This window comes from Lepidochelys olivacea (genome assembly GCF_965140295.1).
Source record: "Lepidochelys olivacea isolate rLepOli2 genome assembly, chromosome: 4".
NCBI lineage: Eukaryota > Metazoa > Chordata > Testudines > Cheloniidae > Lepidochelys > Lepidochelys olivacea.
Window position 1 is genome coordinate 149,768,115 of NC_140414.1, and position 17,439 is coordinate 149,785,553.

Here is a 17,439-nt window from a genome sequence, read left to right on the forward strand (position 1 = left end):
TTGGATTGTTATCGAGCAGAACTCATCAGCATGGATGCATGTTCCCTGGAATGGTGGCTGAAGCATGAAGGGACATATGAATCTTTAGCACATCTGGCACGTAAATATCTTGCAATGCCAGCTACAACAGTGCCATCTCTTTCAGGTGACATTGTAAACAAGAATCAGGCAGCATTCTCTCCTGCAAATGTAAACAAACTTCTTTGTCTGAACAACTGGCTGAACAAGAAGTAGGACTGAGTGGACTTGCAGGCTCTAAAATTTTACATTGTTTTATTTCTGAATGCAGGTTATTTTTTTTTGGTTTTTTTTTTAATATAATTCTACATTTGTACATTCAACTTTCATGATTAAGAGATTGCACTACACTACTTGTATTAGGTCAACAGAAAAATACTATTTTGTTTTTTTACAGTGTAAATAATTGTAATCAAAAATTAATATAAAGTGAGCAGTGTACATTTTGTATTCTGTGTTGTAATTGAAATCAATGTATTTGAAAACGTAGAGAACATCCAAAAATATTTAAATAAATGGTATTCTATTGTTGTTTAACAGTAAGAAAAGGAGTACTTGCGGCACCTTAGAGACTAACCAATTTATTTGAGCATAAGCTTTCATGAGCTACAGCTCAGCTCACGCAAGCTTATGCTCAAATAAATTGGTTAGTCTCTAAGGTGCCACAAGTACTCCTTTTCTTTTTGTGAATACAGACTAACACAGCTGTTACTCTGAAACTTGTTTAACAGTGTTATTATCCGTAATTAATTTTTTTAATTGCTTGACAGTGCTATTTGGCTAGACCCTCATCACAAAGCATCGCTCAGTGCTTCCTGGACAGATGCAGGCAGCCCTCTGCAACCACAGGAAACAGCCAGCACCCTGGGAAAGCCCCAAACCCAACTGTGCTTCCGCTCATGTCTATTTAAAGAGCCAGGAAGGGGAGACAGAGGCTACATGCTCGCTTGGGCAGCCCGGTTCCCGGCCCCTCCTTAATTTGAGCCAATCAGAACCCAACAGCATAACACACGAGCCTAAAGAGAACCTCAAGGCTTATTCAATTATTCATTCATAAAGACAGACCCAGGAGCCAGTGCCCAATCCCTGAACAGGTCACTAAGTGCTTCTCCAGGGAGAAGCGCTTAAGGGCGCAGCCCCAGACCCCTACAAGACTCACTGTATTGCACGAGGTCAGTAGGCTGATGACACTGTGATCGAAGTGCGTCACGTGGTTGGCAATATAAACCCTGACATTGGCATCCCGGAGATGGGGGTCACTTTGCCGCACAAACAGACCCAGCACTGAGCACATCACACGCACGATAAACCTAACAACAGGAACAGAAACACCCAAACCTATTGTGACCAGAACTGGTTTAAATGACCAGTGAATAAAGACGAGACTAGCAAGGGCTGTACAGGCGCCTTGGGATTAAGACTGAGGAGCACCAGAATTGTGCCATGTGGGAGGACACGGTGGGTGGGAGGAAGCTTAGGGCTGGGATAGCAGGGGCACCAACTAGCAGAACTGTGTGGGGAGAGCAGGCTGCTGGCTGCTTTCAGCCCCTGCAGTCTGTCACTTGGGCAAAAGAAACCTGTTGTCAGCCCACATGTGTCATGGGGCTCAGGCCCTATAGTCACCAGCAAAGGAGCCTCCTTGTTCGGGACTGGGGATGAAGGGTCTGCTAAGCACAAAAAGCACCAGGACAGAGCAGCCACAATTCCAACTTACACCCCTAACAGCAAGCCCCAGTGGACCAGAGAGAGGCAGCTCCAACTCCATGGAGAACTGGGGGCTCCATAGGATGGCTTTGCAGACAAGTCAGAGATGGCTATTTGCTGGATTTTTGGGGTGGGAGGCTGAAAAGGGCCCCAACTCTCCCCAGGCAGCCCCACACCCACCCTAACCTCCGGAGCAGGCTGTCAGGCAGGGCACAGCTGACCAGGAAGACATGGATGCCGATGAAGAGGCGCAGGAGGAGCAGACAGAGCCCCACAGGGGCGTAGAGCAGCAGAGCCAGCAGCAGGAAGCCATCGCTGGGAAACCTGACAGGGAAAGAGGGCTCAGCTCAGAGTCTGATAACAGCCCACGCAGGCCAGGCCCCCCCCGCCCAGAGAGCGAGACCCCCTCCCATCCCCCCCGCCCGAACCCCCCGCCCAGAGAGCGAGACCCCCGCCCCCGCCGCCCAGAGAGCGAGACCCCCGCCCGAAACCCCCCGCCCAGAGAGCGAGACCCCCTCCCCTCCCCCGCCCGAACCCCCCGCCCAGAGAGCGAGACCCCCTCCCCTCCCCCCCGCCCAGAGAGCGAGACCCCCTCCCCCCCCCGCCCAGAGAGCGAGACCCCCGCCCGAAACCCCCCGCCCAGAGAGCGAGACCCCCTCCCCTCCCCCCCGCCCAGAGAGCGAGACCCCCGCCCGAAACCCCCCGCCCAGAGAGCGAGACCCCCTCCCCTCCCCCGCCCGAACCCCCCGCCCAGAGAGCGAGACCCCCGCCCCTCCCCCCCCGCCCAGAGAGCGAGACCCCCGCCCAGAGAGCGAGACCCCCTCCCCTCCGCCCGAACCCCCCGCCCAGAGAGCGAGACCCCCTCCCCGCCCAGAGAGCGAGACCCCCCCTCACCGGCCGGGCCCTCACCGGTGCGCGTCGAAGAGCCGCTCAGGACCCGAGGCCGGAGGATCCATCCCGGTCCCGAGCCGCCTCAACGAGACCCAGGAGCCGCCATCATCTTACCCTCGGCGGCCGCTCTCCGCGCGGGGCCGCCTGGGAAAGGGGAGCCACGTCCGGCCGGAACCGCGCTCCCGGCCTGCCCCGCGCGGGACTCCGTCTCCCGGCCTGCCCCGGGCTCGGCGCGCCTCGCTCCCGGCCTGCCCCGCGCGGGACTCCGGCTCCCGGCCTGCCCCGGGCTCGGCGCGCCTCGCTCCCGGCCTGCCCCGCGCGGGACTCCGTCTCCCGGCCTGCCCCGGGCTCGGCGCGCCTCGCTCCCGGCCTGCCCCGCGCGGGGCTCCGTCTCCCGGCCTGCCCCGGGCTCGGCGCGCCTCGCTCCCGGCCTGCCCCGCGCGGGACTCCGTCTCCCGGCCTGCCCCGGGCTCGGCGCGCCTCGCTCCCGGCCTGCCCCGCGCGGGCCTCCGTCTCCCGGCCTGCCCCGGGCTCGGCGCGCCTCGCTCCCGGCCTGCCCCGCGCGGGACTCCGGCTCCCGGCCTGCCCCGGGCTCGGCGCGCGCAGAATGGCGGCGGCCCGGGCGCTCGGCGTGCGAGCGGCCTGGCGGGGCCGGGCCCTGCTGGCGCCCACGCGGGTCTCGGGGCCGACGCGGGGCCTGGCGGCCGCTCCCTGCCCGGACCGCGGGGAGCCGCCGCCGCCTCCCGGAGGCCGGGCCCGCTGGGCGCTGGCGGGGGCCGGGGCCGGGGCGCTGCTGCTGCTGCTGCTCCGGGCCCGAGGCCGGGACCCGCCCGCGCTGCTGCCCCCGGTGCGCGCCGCGGTGCCGGCCCCGCCCGCGCCGCCCCCCGGCTCCGCCCGGCCCCCCGGCTCCGCCCGCGCCGCCTTCAACTTCATCGCCGACGTGGTGCAGAAAACCGCCCCCGCGCTGGTCTACATCGAGATCCTGGGCAGGTACCGGCCCCCCCCCGGGCCACCCCCCGGCCCGGGCCCCCTCCGGCCCCCGCCCCCAGCGCCGGCCCCCCCCGGCCCTTGCCCCCGCGCTGGTCTACATCGAGATCCTGGGCAGGTACCGGCCCCCCCGGCCCGCCCCCCCGGGCCCCCTCCGGCCCCCGCCCCCAGCGCCGGCCCCCCCCGGCCCTTCCCCCCCCGGCCCCTGCCCCCGCGCTGGTCTACATCGAGATCCTGGGCAGGTACCGGCCCCCCCGGCCCTTCCCCCTCCGGCCCCCAGCGCCGGCCCCCCCGACCCCCCCTCCGGACCCCCCGCCCCCACACTGGTCTACATCGAGATCCTGGGCAGGTACCGGCCCCCCCCGGGCCCCCCCCGGCCCTTCCCCCTCCGGCCCCCAGCGCCGGCCCCCCCGATCCCACCCTGCCCTTCCCCCTCCGGACCCCCAGCGCCGGCCCCTCCGACCCCCCCCGGCCCTTCCCCCTCCGGCCCCCAGCGCCGGCCCCCCCGGCCCTTCCCCCCCCGGCCCCTGCCCCCACGCTGGTCTACATCGAGATCCTGGGCAGGTACCCGACCCCCCCCGCCCTTCCCCCTCTGGCCCCCAGCGCCGACCCCCCCGCCCTTCCTCCTCCGGCCCTTCCCCCTCCGGACCCCGCCCCCGCGCTGGTCTACATCGAGATCCTGGGCAGGTACCGGCCCCCCCTGGGCCCCCCCGACCCTTCCCCCTCCGGATCCCCCGGCCCCAGCGCCGGCCCCCCCAACCCCCCCCCGGCCCTTCCCCCTCCGGACCCCGCCCCCGCGCTGGTCTACATCGAGATCCTGGGCAGGTACCGGCCCCCCCGACCCTTCCCCCTCCAGCCCCCAGCGCCGGCCCCCCCCGGCCCCTGCCCCCGCGCTGGTCTACATCGAGATCCTGGGCAGGTACCGGCCCCCCCCGGCCCTTCCCCCTCCGGCCCCCAGCGCCGGCCCCCCCCGGCCCTTCCCCCTCCGGCCCCCAGCGCCGGCCCCCCCCGGCCCTTCCCCCTCCGGCCCCCAGCGCCGGCCCCCCCCGGCCCTTCCCCCCCCGGCCCCTGCCCCCGCGCTGGTCTACATCGAGATCCTGGGCAGGTACCGGCCCCCCCCGGCCCTTCCCCCCCCGGCCCTTCCCCCTCCGGCCCCCCCCCGGCCCTTCCCCCTCCGGCCCCCAGCGCCGGCCCCCCCCGGCCCTTCCCCCCCCGGCCCCTGCCCCCGCGCTGGTCTACATCGAGATCCTGGGCAGGTACCGGCCCCCCCGGGCCCCCTCCGGCCCCCGCCCCCAGCGCCGGCCCCCCCCGACCCTTCCCCCCCCGGCCCCTGCCCCCGCGCTGGTCTACATCGAGATCCTGGGCAGGTACCGGCCCCCCCCGGGCCCCCTCCGGCCCCCAGCGCCGGCCCCCCCCGGCCCTTCCCCCCCCCGGCCCCTGCCCCCGCGCTGGTCTACATCGAGATCCTGGGCAGGTACCGGCCCCCCCGGGCCCCCCCCGGCCCTTCCCCCTCCGGCCCCCAGCGCCGGCCCCCCCGATCCCACCCTGCCCTTCCCCCTCCGGACCCCCAGCGCCGGCCCCTCCGGCCCCCAGCGCCGGTCCCCCCCGGCCCTTCCCCCCCCGGCCCCTGCCCCCACGCTGGTCTACATCGAGATCCTGGGCAGGTACCCGACCCCCCCCCGCCCTTCCCCCTCTGGCCCCCAGCGCCGGCCCCCCCGACCCCCCCCGCCCTTCCCCCTCCGGCCCTTCCCCCTCCGGACCCCGCCCCCGCGCTGGTCTACATCGAGATCCTGGGCAGGTACCGGCCCCCCCTCGGCCCCCCCGACCCCCTCCCCCGCCCTTCCCCCTCCGGCCCCCAGCGCCGGCCCCCCTCCGGCCCTTCCCCCTCCGGACCCCGCCCCCGCGCTGGTCTACATCGAGATCCTGGGCAGGTACCGGCCCCCCCTCGGCCCCCCCGACCCTTCCCCCTCCGGCCCCCAGCGCCGGCCCCCCCCGGCCCTTCCCCCTCCGGACCCCGCCCCCAGCGCCGGCCCCCCGACCCCCCCCGACCCTTCCCCCTCCGGACCCCGCCCCCGCGCTGGTCTACATCGAGATCCTGGGCAGGTACCGGCCCCCCCTGGGCCCCCCCGACCCTTCCCCCTCCGGACCCCCCGGCCCCAGCGCCGGCCCCCCCAACCCCCCCCCCCCCCCCGGCCCTTCCCCCTCCGGACCCCGCCCCCACGCTGGTCTACATCGAGATCCTGGGCAGGTACCGGCCCCCCAGCGCCGGCCCCCCCCGGCCCTTCCCCCCAGCGCCGGCCCCCCCCGACCCACCCCGGCCCTTCCCCCCAGCGCCCTGGCCACGGGAGAGGTGGCCGATGGGCAGGAAGAGGGCCTGTGTCTCCAGTAAAGGGGTTGCCGATTATGGAGGTGGGTGCCTCCCCCCGCGCTGACCCTGGCTCTCCCCACAGCTGCCTCTGGCTCTTGTCCCGCAGGCATCCCTTCTCGGGCCGGGAAGTGCCCATCTCTAACGGCTCTGGCTTTGTGGTGTCCCCGGATGGCCTCATCGTGACCAACGCCCACGTGGTGGCGAATCGGCGGCGGCTGCGGGTGAAGCTGGCTAGCGGGGAGCTCTACGATGCTGTGGTCCGGGAGGTTGACCAGGTGGCAGATATTGCCACTATCAAAATCAACCCCAAGGTGTGTGGGGAGCCAGATGCGCAGCTAGGGGCGCGCAGCCTTTTCTTGGCCTCATCTGCCCACAAGGCTAGGAGTTCTCAGCCTGCTCCAATGCCCCCTGCGCTGACCTGTCTTTCTCTCCCCCCACAGCAGCCTCTGCCCACGCTGCCCCTGGGCCGCTCCTCAGAGGTGCGCCAAGGTGAGTTTGTTGTGGCTATGGGCAGCCCTTTTGCTCTACAGAACACCATCACCTCTGGCATCGTCAGCTCTGCCCAGCGGGGCAGCCAGGAGCTGGGCCTGGCCGATTCCAACATGGAGTACATCCAGACCGACGCCGCCATAGATGTAAGGGGAGTGGGGGGCAGGGCAATCGGGGGCTGGGGAGGGCAGTGGGGGGCCTGGCTGAAGCCACCATACTGCTGTTTGGGGTGGTGGGTGGAGCCAGGGAAGGGGGCCTGCATGTACTGAGGTTTCAGAGGGCATCTTGTAGGATGAGCTGGAAAGCAGGAGGGGGTGCGAGGCAGGGGATCTGGGTTGTTTTCCCCAGGGGCTGTGTTCCGGTGGGAATGTCGCTGCTGGGGCCTGACTCTCCCCCTCTCTCTCCTGCTGCAGTTCGGGAACTCAGGGGGCCCCCTCGTCAACCTGGTAAGTGCTGCCATTTGGGCGTTAGCCATTTCTGGGAGGGAATGTGGTGCCCGTTTGGGCTGGGTGCTCCAGCCCTGTCTCATTTGCTCTGTGGAAGGGGGGTGCCCACCTCATGCTGCCAGCAGGGAGTACAGAGAAGAGGCAGCCGGGACCCTTCATATTCCACTGGGAGCATTGAATCAGACCCTTGGTGGGACAGGTGAGGCAGGAGCTTGACCCAAGATGCTCATCTCCCAGGCCCTGCCCACAGCCCAGGGGACTCTGACCTGAACCGAGCCACAGTCTAAAACTGGGGGTAACTGGTCTGGGGTCTGGTACTTATAAGGCACAGAAGAAGGGCTACGTGGCCCCCACAGCCAGTGCGACTTGCTCGCCCCTGTGAGAGTACCACTGCCTGACCCACCCCCAGCCAAGTGTGTGTTGGGAGCAAATTGGTGGAAGCCTGGATGGGCTGGGCTTGAGTCCTGCCTAGTGCCATGTCCTTCTTCTCCTTGCAAGGGGGCAAACTGTGGGTCAGGAGGGATGGCTGGTACTCTACTTGGCTTGTATGGTGATTGTCTCCCGGCAGGACGGCGAAGTGATTGGGGTGAACACAATGAAGGTGACTTCAGGTATCTCCTTTGCCATCCCCTCGGACCGGCTGCGGGAATTCTTGCAGAAAGGGGAACAGCGCAAAAGTGAGTGTGCTGGTGCAGGGGAGATACAGGCAGAGGGAGTGGAGCAGAGCTGGGGGGCGTGGGGGATAGGAGCACCCACTCCAAACTTCTTGCTGGGGCTGTCATTCATCTATCCCTGGCAGAGGACCGGGTCTCAACCTGTCCCCGGCATGTCAGAGTCCAAGGGAAAAGCCTGTCCCCTTGAGGGACCCTTCCAGGCAGAGACATAGTTTCCCTGGGCTGTCCCCAGCCCCCCTCCACTGCAGGCTGGTTCTCCTCTTCTCAGCTATGGTAGCAGGGCGGCTGGAAGGGATGGAGCCAGGCAGAGGTGCCTGAGCACAGCTGGGTTCTGGAGAAGGGAGCCGGGGCCCATCTGTCTTTTGAGGGAAGGCAGTGCAGTTCTGCAGTTCAGGCTTTAGCAGCTGCGTCCCTAACTGCAAAGGGGCCAGGGAGCTCTCCTATCCTGGTATGAGGGGACTGAGCGGTAAGAGGCCATGAGTGCCCATCTGCTCCCTGGGGCCTATGGGGTGCAACAGGAAAGAGACACTGTCTGGGTGCAACTCCTCCAAGATTTAACTCACCAGTGAGGAGGATGTTAAACAGCAACTGCTAGGGAGAACCACTTTCAAAGCAGCAGACTGGATAACTGGCACCTCAGAGCTCCAGAAGGGCTGCTGGGACCAATACTGAAATGTTGCATTCAGTTCTGGTGCCTACATTTTAAACAGGACATCAAAAAATTGGAGCTGGTGCAGAGTAGAGCCACGGATGGTTTGAGGGCTGGAGAACATGCCCTGCAGCAAGAGACTTAAACAAACTGAGCTCTTTATAAAAGCAATAAACCAGCTTGGCTTAACGGTGAAATCCTAGCGGATCTTAAACATAAAAAAGAAGCTTACAAGAAGTGGAAGGTTGGACAAATGACTAGGGAAGAGTATAAAAATATTGCTTGGGCATGTAGGAATGAAATCAGGAGGGCCAAATCGCACCTGGAGCTGCAGCTAGCAAGAGATGTTAAGAGTAACAAGAAGGGTTTCTTCAGGTATGTTAGCAACAAGAAGAAAGCCAAGGAAAGTGTGGGCCCCTTACTGAATGAGGGAGGCAACCTAGTAACAGAGGATGTGGAAAAAGCTAATGTACTCAGTGCTTTTTTTGCCTCTGTCTTCACGAACAAGGTCAGCTCCCAGACTGCTGCGCTGGGCATCACAACATGGGGAGTAGATGGCCAGCCCTCTGTGGAGAAAGAGGTGGTTAGGGACTATTTAGAAAAGCTGGACATGCACAAGTCCATGGGGCCGGACGAGTTGCATCCGAGAGTGCTAAAGGAATTGGCGGCTGTGATTGCAGAGCCATTGGCCATTATCTTTGAAAACTCGTGGTGAACGGGGGAAGTCCCAGATGACTGGAAAAAGGCTAATGTAGTGCCAATCTTTAAAAAAGGGAAGAAGGAGGATCCTGGGAACTACAGGCCAGTCAGCCTCACCTCAGTCCCCGGAAAAATCATGGAGCAGGTCCTCAAAGAATCAATCCTGAAGCACTTGCATGAGAGGAAAGTGATCAGGAACAGTCAGCATGGATTCACCAAGGGAAGGTCATGCCTGACCAATCTAATCGCCTTCTATGATGAGATTACTGGTTCTGTGGATGAAGGGAAAGCAGCGGATGTATTGTTTCTTGATTTTAGCAAAGCTTTTGACACGGTCTCCCACAGTATTCTTGTCAGCAAGTTAAAGTAGTATGGGCTGGATGAATGCACTATAAGGTGGGTAGAAAGTTGGCTAGGTTGTCGGGCTCAACGGGTAGTGATCAATGGCTCCATGTCTAGTTGGCAGCCGGTGTCAAGTGGAGTGCCCCAGGGGTTGGTCCTGGGGCCGGTTTTGTTCAATATCTTCATAAATGATCTGGAGGATGGTGTGGATTGCACTCTCAGCAAATATGCGGATGATACTAAACTGGGAGGAGTGGTAGATATGCCAGAGGGCAGGGATAGGATACAGAGGGACCTAGACAAATTGGAGGATTGGGCCAAAAGAAATCTGATGAGGTTCAATAAGGATAAGTGCAGGGCCCTGCACTTAGGATGGAAGAATCCCATGCACAGCTACAGACTAGGGACCGAATGGCTAGGCAGCAGTTCTGCGGAAAAGGACCTAGGGGTGACAGTGGACGAGAAGCTGGATATGAGTCAGCAGTGTGCCCTTGTTGCCAAGAAGGCCAATGGCATTTTGGGATGTATAAGTAGGGGCATAGCGAGCAGATCGAGGGACGTGATCGTTCCCCTCTATTCGACATTGGTGAGGCCTCATCTGGAGTACTGTGTCCAGTTTTGGGCCCCACACTACAAGAAGGATGTGGATAAATTGGAGAGAGTCCAGCGAAGGGCAACAAAAATGATTAGGGGTCTAGAACACATGAGTTATGAGGAGAGGCTGTGGGAGCTGGGATTGTTTAGCCTGCAGAAGAGAAGAATGAGGGGGGATTTGATAGCTGCTTTCAACTACCTGAAAGGGGGTTCCAAAGAGGATGGCTCTAGACTGTTCTCAATGGTAGCAGATGACAGAACGAGGAGTAATGGTCTCAAGTTGCAGTGGGGGAGGTTTAGATTGGATATTAGGAAAAACTTTTTCACTAAGAGGGTGGTGAAACACTGGAATGCGTTACCTAGGGAGGTGGTAGAATCTCCTTCCTTAGAGGTTTTTAAGGTCAGGCTTGACAAAGCCCTGGCTGGGATGATTTAATTGGGGATTGGTCCTGCTTTGAGCAGGGGATTGGACTAGATGACCTCCTGAGGTCCCTTCCAACCCTGATACTCTATGATTCTATGAAATACAGGTGACCTGATTAGTGGCTAGGCACGTACACAGGGAGCAAATACCGGGCACTAACAGGCTCTTTAATCTAGCAGAGACAGGCAGAACAGGAACCGGGGCCTGGAATTTGAAGCCAGACAAATTCAGATTTAAAAAAAAGTCCCAAGGGAAGCAGTGGATTCTCCATCACTTGATCTCTTTAAATCCAGATGCGATGCCTTTCTGGAAGATGCCTTTGACAAACACAAAGTACAATTAGGCAGACCTAAAAAGAATTTGTAGAGCAACTAGCAAAATACTCAAAAACAGCAAAAAATTTAAGCCTATCAAAAGCAGGAAGTCTGCCAAACAATCAGTGGGGCCACTGGACAATCAAAGTGCTTAAGGAGCACTCAAGGATGATAAAGCCATTGCCGAACAGCTAAATGAACTCTTTGTATTGGTCTGCATGGCTGAGGATGAGAGGGAGATTCCAACACTTGAGACATTCTTTTTAGATGACAAATCTGAGGAACTGTCCCAGATTGAGGTATCAATAGAGGAGGTTTTGGAACAAACTGATCAATTAAACAGTAATAAGTCACCAGGACAAAATTCACCCAAGAGTTCTGAATAAATTGAAATACAAAATTGGAAAACTGTTAATTGGGGTATCTAACCTGTTGCTTAAATCAGCTTCTGTACCAGATGTTTGGAGGATTACCATCGTGATACTAATATTTTTAAAAGACTCCAGAGGCGATCCTGGAATTACAGGCCATTAAGCCTAACTTCAGTACCAGGCAAACTGGATGAAACTGTAGTAAAGAACAGAATTATCGGACACAGAGATTAACACAATTTGTTGGGGAAAAGTCACCAGATTTTGTAAAGGGAAATCATGACTCCACAATCTATTAGAATTCTTTGAGGGGGTCAACAAGCATGCGGACAAGGGATGATCCAGTGGATATAGTGTACTTGGCTTTTTAGAAAGCCTTTGACAAGTTCCCTCACCAAAGGCTCTTAAGCAAAGTAAGCTGTCATGGGATAAGCGGGAAGGTCCTCTCATGGATCAGTAACTGGTTAAACGATAGGAAACAAAGGATGGGAATAAATGGTGAGTTTTCAGAATGGAGAGAAGTAAATAGTGGTGTTCCCCAGGGGTCTGTACTGGGCTCAGACCTATTCAACATATTCGTAAATGATCTGGAAAAAGGGATGAACAGTGAGGTGGCAAAGCTTTCAGATGATACAAAATTACTCAAGATGGGTCCAGAGCAGACTGAAGAGTTACAAACTTAAAATCTCACAAAACTGGGTGACTGTGCAATAAAGTGGCAGATGAAATTCAGAGTTGATAAATGCAAAGTTAATGCACCTTGGAAAACAATCCCAACTATACATATAAAACGGTGGGGTCTAAATTAGCTGTTACCATTAAAGAGAAATCTTGGGAGTCGCTGTGGATAGTTCTCTGAAAACATCCGCTCAATGTGCAGCGACAGTCAAAAAAGCGAATGGTGATAGAACGGTTAGGAAAGGGACAGACAGTAAATACAGACAGAAAATACCATGTTGCCTCTATATAAATCCATGGTACGCCCACAGCTTGCATGCAGTTCTGGTTGCCCCATCTAAAAAATAATATATTAGAATTGGAAAAGGCCCAGAGAAGGTCAACATACGGGTATGGAAACTGCTTCCATATGAGAGATTAAAGAGGCTGGGACTGTTCATCTTAGAAAAGATGAGACTGAGGGGGATGTGATAGAGATCATAAAATCATGGCTGGTGTGGAGAAGGTGAATAAGGAAGTGTTACATACCCCTTCACATAACACAAGAATCAGGAATCACCCAATGAAATTAATTGGCAGCAGATTTAAAACAAATATAAAGTACCTTCTTCACACAGCACATAGTCAACCTGTGGAACTTGCTGCCACTGGATTTTGTGAAGGCCAAAAGTATAACAGGGTTCAGAAAAGAGAGAAGTTCCTGGAGGATAGGTCCATCAATGGCTATTAGCCAAGATGGTCAGGGACGCAGCCGCATGCTTTGGGTGTCCCTAGCCTCTGGCTGCCTGAAGCTGGGACTGGATGACAGGGGATGTGTCACTTGCTAATTGCCCTGTTCTGTTCATTCCCTTCGAAGCATCTGGCACCAGACACTGTCAGAACCCAGGATACTGAGCTCGATGGATCGTTGGTCTGGCTCAGTAGCCATTCGTAATTACAAGCTCTTGGGCTCAATGCAGGGCTTCCTGGGTGAAATTCAGTGGCCTGTGATGTACAGGAGGTCAGATTAGATTGATCTGAGGGTCGCTTCTGGCCTTAAACTCTGACTTTGGGCCTCTCTCTGCCTATGGGTTGGCAGGGTGCTCTGGGGATCTACTCAGGGCCTTGACCAGAATCTGGGCTCTCTACACAACGGCAGCCCCAGTCTGTGCGTGGTGGGTCCGAATGGCAGAGCAGCTGCAGTTAGGATGTTGGCAATGATCTGGGGTGTCCCTGCTCTCCCAGCCGCTGTTTCCCCACGTGATACTTGCCCTGTAGGGGGTGGATGCGTGGGATGGAACTGGCAGCCTGGGGGCAGAGCATGGTTTTCTCCTGGGCTGGAGCCCCTCCCTGTGTTGTAAGGTGATTGAGCAGTGACCCAGCTGGACTGGCCTTGTGCTGTGAAGGGTGAGGGAGCATGCTCACACAGGTCCCTTCCTGCGCGTTCTAGACCTGGTTTCCTTTCCTCTTACAGGCTCCTGGTTTGGCAGCACGGAGATGAAGCGCCGCTACATTGGGGTGATGATGCTAACACTGACCCCCAGGTATGTGTCCTGAGTCTGGGGCCGGGTGATGCTTCCAGAGCTTTCCTGGGGGCCAGAGTCTCTCGGGAAAGCAAGCTGGAGAGGGGAACCTGTCACCCCCCAACTCCAGGAACCCAGACAGAGAATCACTCTGCAGTTGGAAAAGCCCCCGTGGGTCCCACCTCACCCCAGGCCAATTAGTTTACTTGTGCTCGCTGCAGTCGCCCAGCCCTCGCCCTGGCAGATGAGTTTCCAGGGAGATTCAGTCTCCCATCACGCCTTCCCAGCCGTCTCTTAGCTGAGTTGGACAGAGAGAGCTATTCTCATCTCTGCCCAACACCAGGCATCTTGAAATTTACTGTGTCACCGCAGGCCAGCATGGTCTTGCGCAGCAATTATGGAGAAGTTGTGTCATTCCGGAGGAATGCAAATGGCCCATTTGGGGTAATGGGAAATCGCCAGGCAACAGTAACAAAAGTTAGCTCTTCCATGGCAGGTGGCCAGAGTTCTGCATTCCCTACACGCTGCTTTATGATGTGCTCCGGGATGTCCTAGTCAGGCAGCCCCTGGCAGTGCACTGAAGGGCGTCCACTGAGCCTTGAAGTGTCTTGGCTGGCTGGAGCTTTCAGGCTCAGCTGCATAAGGGACTTTGTGGGTCTCTGGCTGGCTGGGCCTTGGGATGTATCTTTAGTTGACTCTCGGAGCTCAGTCTGTTAGTGGGGTTAGTAGTGCGGTGGTCCAACAAAAGAATGCCGTGGCATGAACCAGCAGGCATCTTCCCCCGAGCACTCTCTGGGAACGGGGACAGGTACTGCTGCCTTTGCTATGAGCTTATGCTCTGCTCTTGAGTCCTGCTTCCAGGTAGGCCTGGGGATCCTACTGCTTGGTGCCCTTGGTCTTTTACATCCCCTTCTTGGGGTGCTGGAAGGGGAGATGCCACCCGTGTCTCCTTGAATCGGGGTTAATGGTGGTGGTTGATTTCTTAAACTGCATTTCTTGGTGTCCAGGAGATGGCGCCCGTGTGCTGGCGAGTCCGCTTTTTCTGGGGGAGCAGGGCTGAGTCCTGGAGAGGGGCAGGAGACAATGGCCCAGCTAGAATAGCACATGTGTGGCAGAGCTAGAACCTGCCTGCTGCCAGGTCAGGAGGGGACTTTCCTGGGGCAGGTTGACCTGGCCCCCCTATGGCAGGGCTGCTGCTGGAGCGTCTACTGCTGGCCTTTCTCAGGGATGGGCAACTGGGCTGGGTGCAGGCTGGCTCTGGTCCTGTCTGGCATCTCCCACTTTCTTTTCCGGCTGCCTTGTCCTTGGAGGACTGCTGTGTGTCAGGGGCACATGGGGATGGGCAGCGGCTCTGCTTCCTTGTCCCCTCGGTGTGGCTGGGGGCGAGGCAGGCTTGGCTGCTGGGGTCTCTCTCAGGTCGTAGGGCCAGGCAAAGTCCCACCTGGTGGCTTCGTGCTCTGTTCCCCATGAGGAGCTGATTGCCCGGTGAGGCTGCTGCAGTGCTGGGACATGGTGTCCTCAGCCCCTCGCCAGGGCCCTCTGGCTGGGTGGTGTTTCAGTGATGCGCACGCTCTCTCTCTCTCTCTCTCTCTCTGCAGTATCCTGGCCGAGCTGAAGCTGCGAGACTCCAGCTTCCCTGATGTCTCTTATGGGGTCCTGATCCACAAGGTGATCATTGGCTCCCCAGCCCATCAGTAAGTGCTGCTTACAAGGAAGGTCCTGACGCTAGCTGCTGTGGGGGGTTGGGGGCCAGAAAGCAGGGTGCTCACTGTGGACTCGGTGCACATCCCCTGCCCCCAGGCAGCTTGCACCAGCAGCCAGTGTGTTCCTGACGAGATTAACCTGTCCGGGCTGGGAGGGCTGCACTCACCTCAGTACACTGCAGCTTTCCCAGGGGAGCCACAACCCAGAGCCAGCCAGCTGCTCTAGGCAGGGCCAGACTTCCACATCCCTATCTGCCTGGGGTAGGGCTCTAGGGGGGGGGAGAGGGTCTGCATACATCATTGCCGGACCCCCAGCATGCTGATGTCTGCTCTCTTGACAGGGCGGGCCTGAAGGCGGGTGATGTTGTGCAGGAGATCAATGGGCAGGCGGTGCGGCGCGCAGAGGACATCTACGAGGCTGTGCGGATGCAGAACAGCCTGACCCTGCTGGTGCGGCGAGGCCATGACGTGCTGCTGGTGAACGTCAGCCCTGAGGTCACGGAGTAGAGAGCTGCCCAGCTGGCAGGGGGCGCAATGGACTTGGCCTGGGCACTGGGCCTTAGCTTGAAGCACACAAACCGAGTGAGAGGCTCGAGGTGACAGGCAGGAGGTCCTGTGCTTCCAGACAGGGCAGCACAGAGGAGACTCAGGGCCTTCGCAAGAGCCTGAAACGCCCCAGCCAGCGGGGCTGGTCCTGGAACTGGCTTATGGCAGGGCGGCTGCTGTCTGCTTCCCTCATCCACATTAAACCTCTCTTGGGGAACACTCAGCCATGGCCCTTGCTTCCCTCCTGAGGCTGGGAACCTGCATCCAGCTGCAGCTAGGGCCACTCCTGGGATGGGTACCCCCGGCTCTGGCAGGGTGGGGGCTCTCCTCTTGCAGTCAGAGCCGGACAAGGGCAGGTGACGGAGTTTTGCCAAGGGCATCCTGGAGATGCAGGCCCCCAGCCACTGATTTTTAGTCATGCACTGAGGAGGGCAGGCTGGGCTCTGGCCCCACTCGGGGATCACGGTGGGGTTTGTGGTCTGACTGCTGCTCAGGGACATGGCATCTCCCTCCTGAGCTGCAGGGGCTCCCGTCGTCACAGAATTAGGGCCGCGTGGCTGTGGCGTGGGGCCAGGGGGAAGTGCCAGGGCTGATGTCAGCACTTCTTGCACCCAGGCTGAGCCTGCCCCAGCACTGCTTACGGCTGCTGCTGCTCTGGGGGGGCGAGGGGAGTTCATGCTCTGGGACTCGGCAGGCAGTGTTCTGCTCGGATCACTTCCAGTCGCTGCATGGGTCTCCAGGCTCTGCTGCTCTCAGGTCATGGTGAGAGGGGCTGCAGTACCGGGTCTGAACTGAGCCCTGGCTTCTGCCAGGAAGGGGATGTGTGTGTCAGTCCTGGCCAGCTCTTCCCTTGGGCCTAGACCTGTCCCTTGGAGCCTCAAGGCCAGCTGCCTGATCACTGGTGGCTGGAGTGCTCCCCTCCCAGCTCCTCACAAAGGGAGACCTGCGCCACTCACTCCCAGGCTGCTGCTTCCCTCAGGGCTCAGGGAGGGTGGCACAGGGGCTGCTGGGGCAGGCCCCCTGGATGTGCTCTCCTTAGCTGTGCGGCTGAGACTCCCTGCCTGACCTAGCAACAGCCACAGGATTGCCTTGGTCTCCTGCATGCACTGGCTGGGGAGCAGGGACCTGCTTGCCTCTCACTGCCCTGCTGCTGCTGGCTGGGTTGTTTGTTCCTGTCCCTGCGCCCTGCAGCAGGGAGCTCCCAGCGTGGCGTTCTGGGAACCAGCAGCTCCATGCTCTTCCCCAGTTCCTGGAATTTCCTGCGCCAGGGAGCAGCCAGCTGGGCCCAGGGCAGGGAAATGCTGCCAGCAGGAGAGCAGCTGTATGGCTGGGCTGGGGCTCTGGGTTGCCCTGCCATGTGGCTGCTTTAACGTATGAAAGGAGCTCAGGGCTGGGTGGGGAGGCAGCTCTGAAGTACGGCGGCTCGCTCCCAGACTGAGGAAAAACAGCCCAGCATAGAGGCCTCCTTTCACAGCCAGTCCTGGCCCTGGCCCCTCCCGTGGAATTTGTTCTACACCAAACCCCAGCCAGGGAGGAGGGGCACTTGCTTGCGGGGTGGGGGTGGGGAAGAGCTGTGGTAGCAGCCATGCCAGGGCTCTTTCCAAAGCCAGGAGCCAGCACCTTCGCCCAGCCCAGGCAGCTCCCCATGCAGTTGCTTATGTTGCCCTCACCTCTCCTGTGTGAGTGATCTCCACTAGTCTGACCTGGCTTCCTCCTCAGTCCAGCTTCAGTGGTGGCACCTGGGATACCCACCTCGGGGCCCTGCTCTCCTAGCCCAACCAACTTGCCTCTGATTCTTGCTGGCCCTGGGCCGGCCCTGGGCCTCTGCAGTGGCACCTGCTGCTACTTCTCAGGCTTCCTGCCCTGATCATGCCCATTTGGGACATGGGTGCCTAGGCCTGGGTGCAGGATGCTGGGCCATGCACACCAGATGCCCTGCCCAGGTGAGTTCTGGTGCCTTGGGGTCCAGGTGCTGGGCTGCCATGCGCCTGCATCTCATGGCCCTGAGGCTCAGCCTGCCTGCAGTCCTGCTGCAGCAAG

At 59.8% G+C, this 17,439-nt stretch overlaps 2 protein-coding genes across 5 annotated transcripts in view; one reads left to right on the top strand and one right to left on the bottom strand.

Moving 5' to 3' along the window:
- Positions 1 to 2,969, bottom strand: part of AUP1 (AUP1 lipid droplet regulating VLDL assembly factor) — a 28,884-nt gene extending 25,915 nt beyond the window's left edge. Inside the window, exons 1-3 of one of the 3 annotated variants that reach the window (XM_084626486.1) lie at positions 2,632 to 2,969; positions 1,903 to 2,046; positions 1,178 to 1,328 (exon numbers count right to left, since the gene is read on the bottom strand). In XM_084626486.1, the coding sequence (XP_084482612.1) occupies positions 1,178 to 1,328; positions 1,903 to 2,046; positions 2,632 to 2,678 (342 nt within the window). In that variant the 5' untranslated portion in view covers positions 2,679 to 2,969. Of the gene's footprint in view, positions 1 to 1,177; positions 1,329 to 1,902; positions 2,047 to 2,616 lie in introns of all 3 variants that reach the window. The other 2 variants (XM_084626487.1, XM_084626488.1) reach the window with 2 other exon arrangements.
- Positions 2,970 to 3,195: 226 nt separating this feature from the next.
- HTRA2 (HtrA serine peptidase 2) lies at positions 3,196 to 15,622 on the top strand. Of its 2 annotated transcripts, none has more exons than XM_084626490.1 (8): positions 3,196 to 3,603; positions 6,075 to 6,279; positions 6,412 to 6,603; positions 6,871 to 6,903; positions 7,472 to 7,580; positions 13,102 to 13,171; positions 14,749 to 14,844; positions 15,195 to 15,622. In XM_084626490.1, the coding sequence occupies exons 1-8, from the start codon at positions 3,221 to 3,223 to the stop codon at positions 15,358 to 15,360; spliced, it is 1,254 nt and encodes a 417-aa protein (XP_084482616.1). In that variant the 5' UTR covers positions 3,196 to 3,220; the 3' UTR covers positions 15,361 to 15,622. The 2 variants fall into 2 exon arrangements, with proteins under 2 accessions (XP_084482616.1, XP_084482615.1); XM_084626489.1 differs by having other exon boundaries at positions 3,202 to 3,603; positions 6,409 to 6,603.
- The last annotated feature ends 1,817 nt before the right edge of the window (positions 15,623 to 17,439 follow it).

Excerpts from the sequence above, each read along its gene's own strand:
- HTRA2 (XM_084626489.1), top strand. The coding sequence starts at position 3,221 with ATGGCGGCGGCCCGGGCGCTCGGCGTGCGAGCGGCCTGGCGGGGCCGG. Across the intron at positions 6,280-6,408 it reads CTATCAAAATCAACCCCAAG|CAGCCTCTGCCCACGCTGCC; the intron begins GTGTGTGGGGAG and ends CTCCCCCCACAG. Across the intron at positions 7,581-13,101 it reads GAAAGGGGAACAGCGCAAAA|GCTCCTGGTTTGGCAGCACG; the intron begins GTGAGTGTGCTG and ends TTCCTCTTACAG.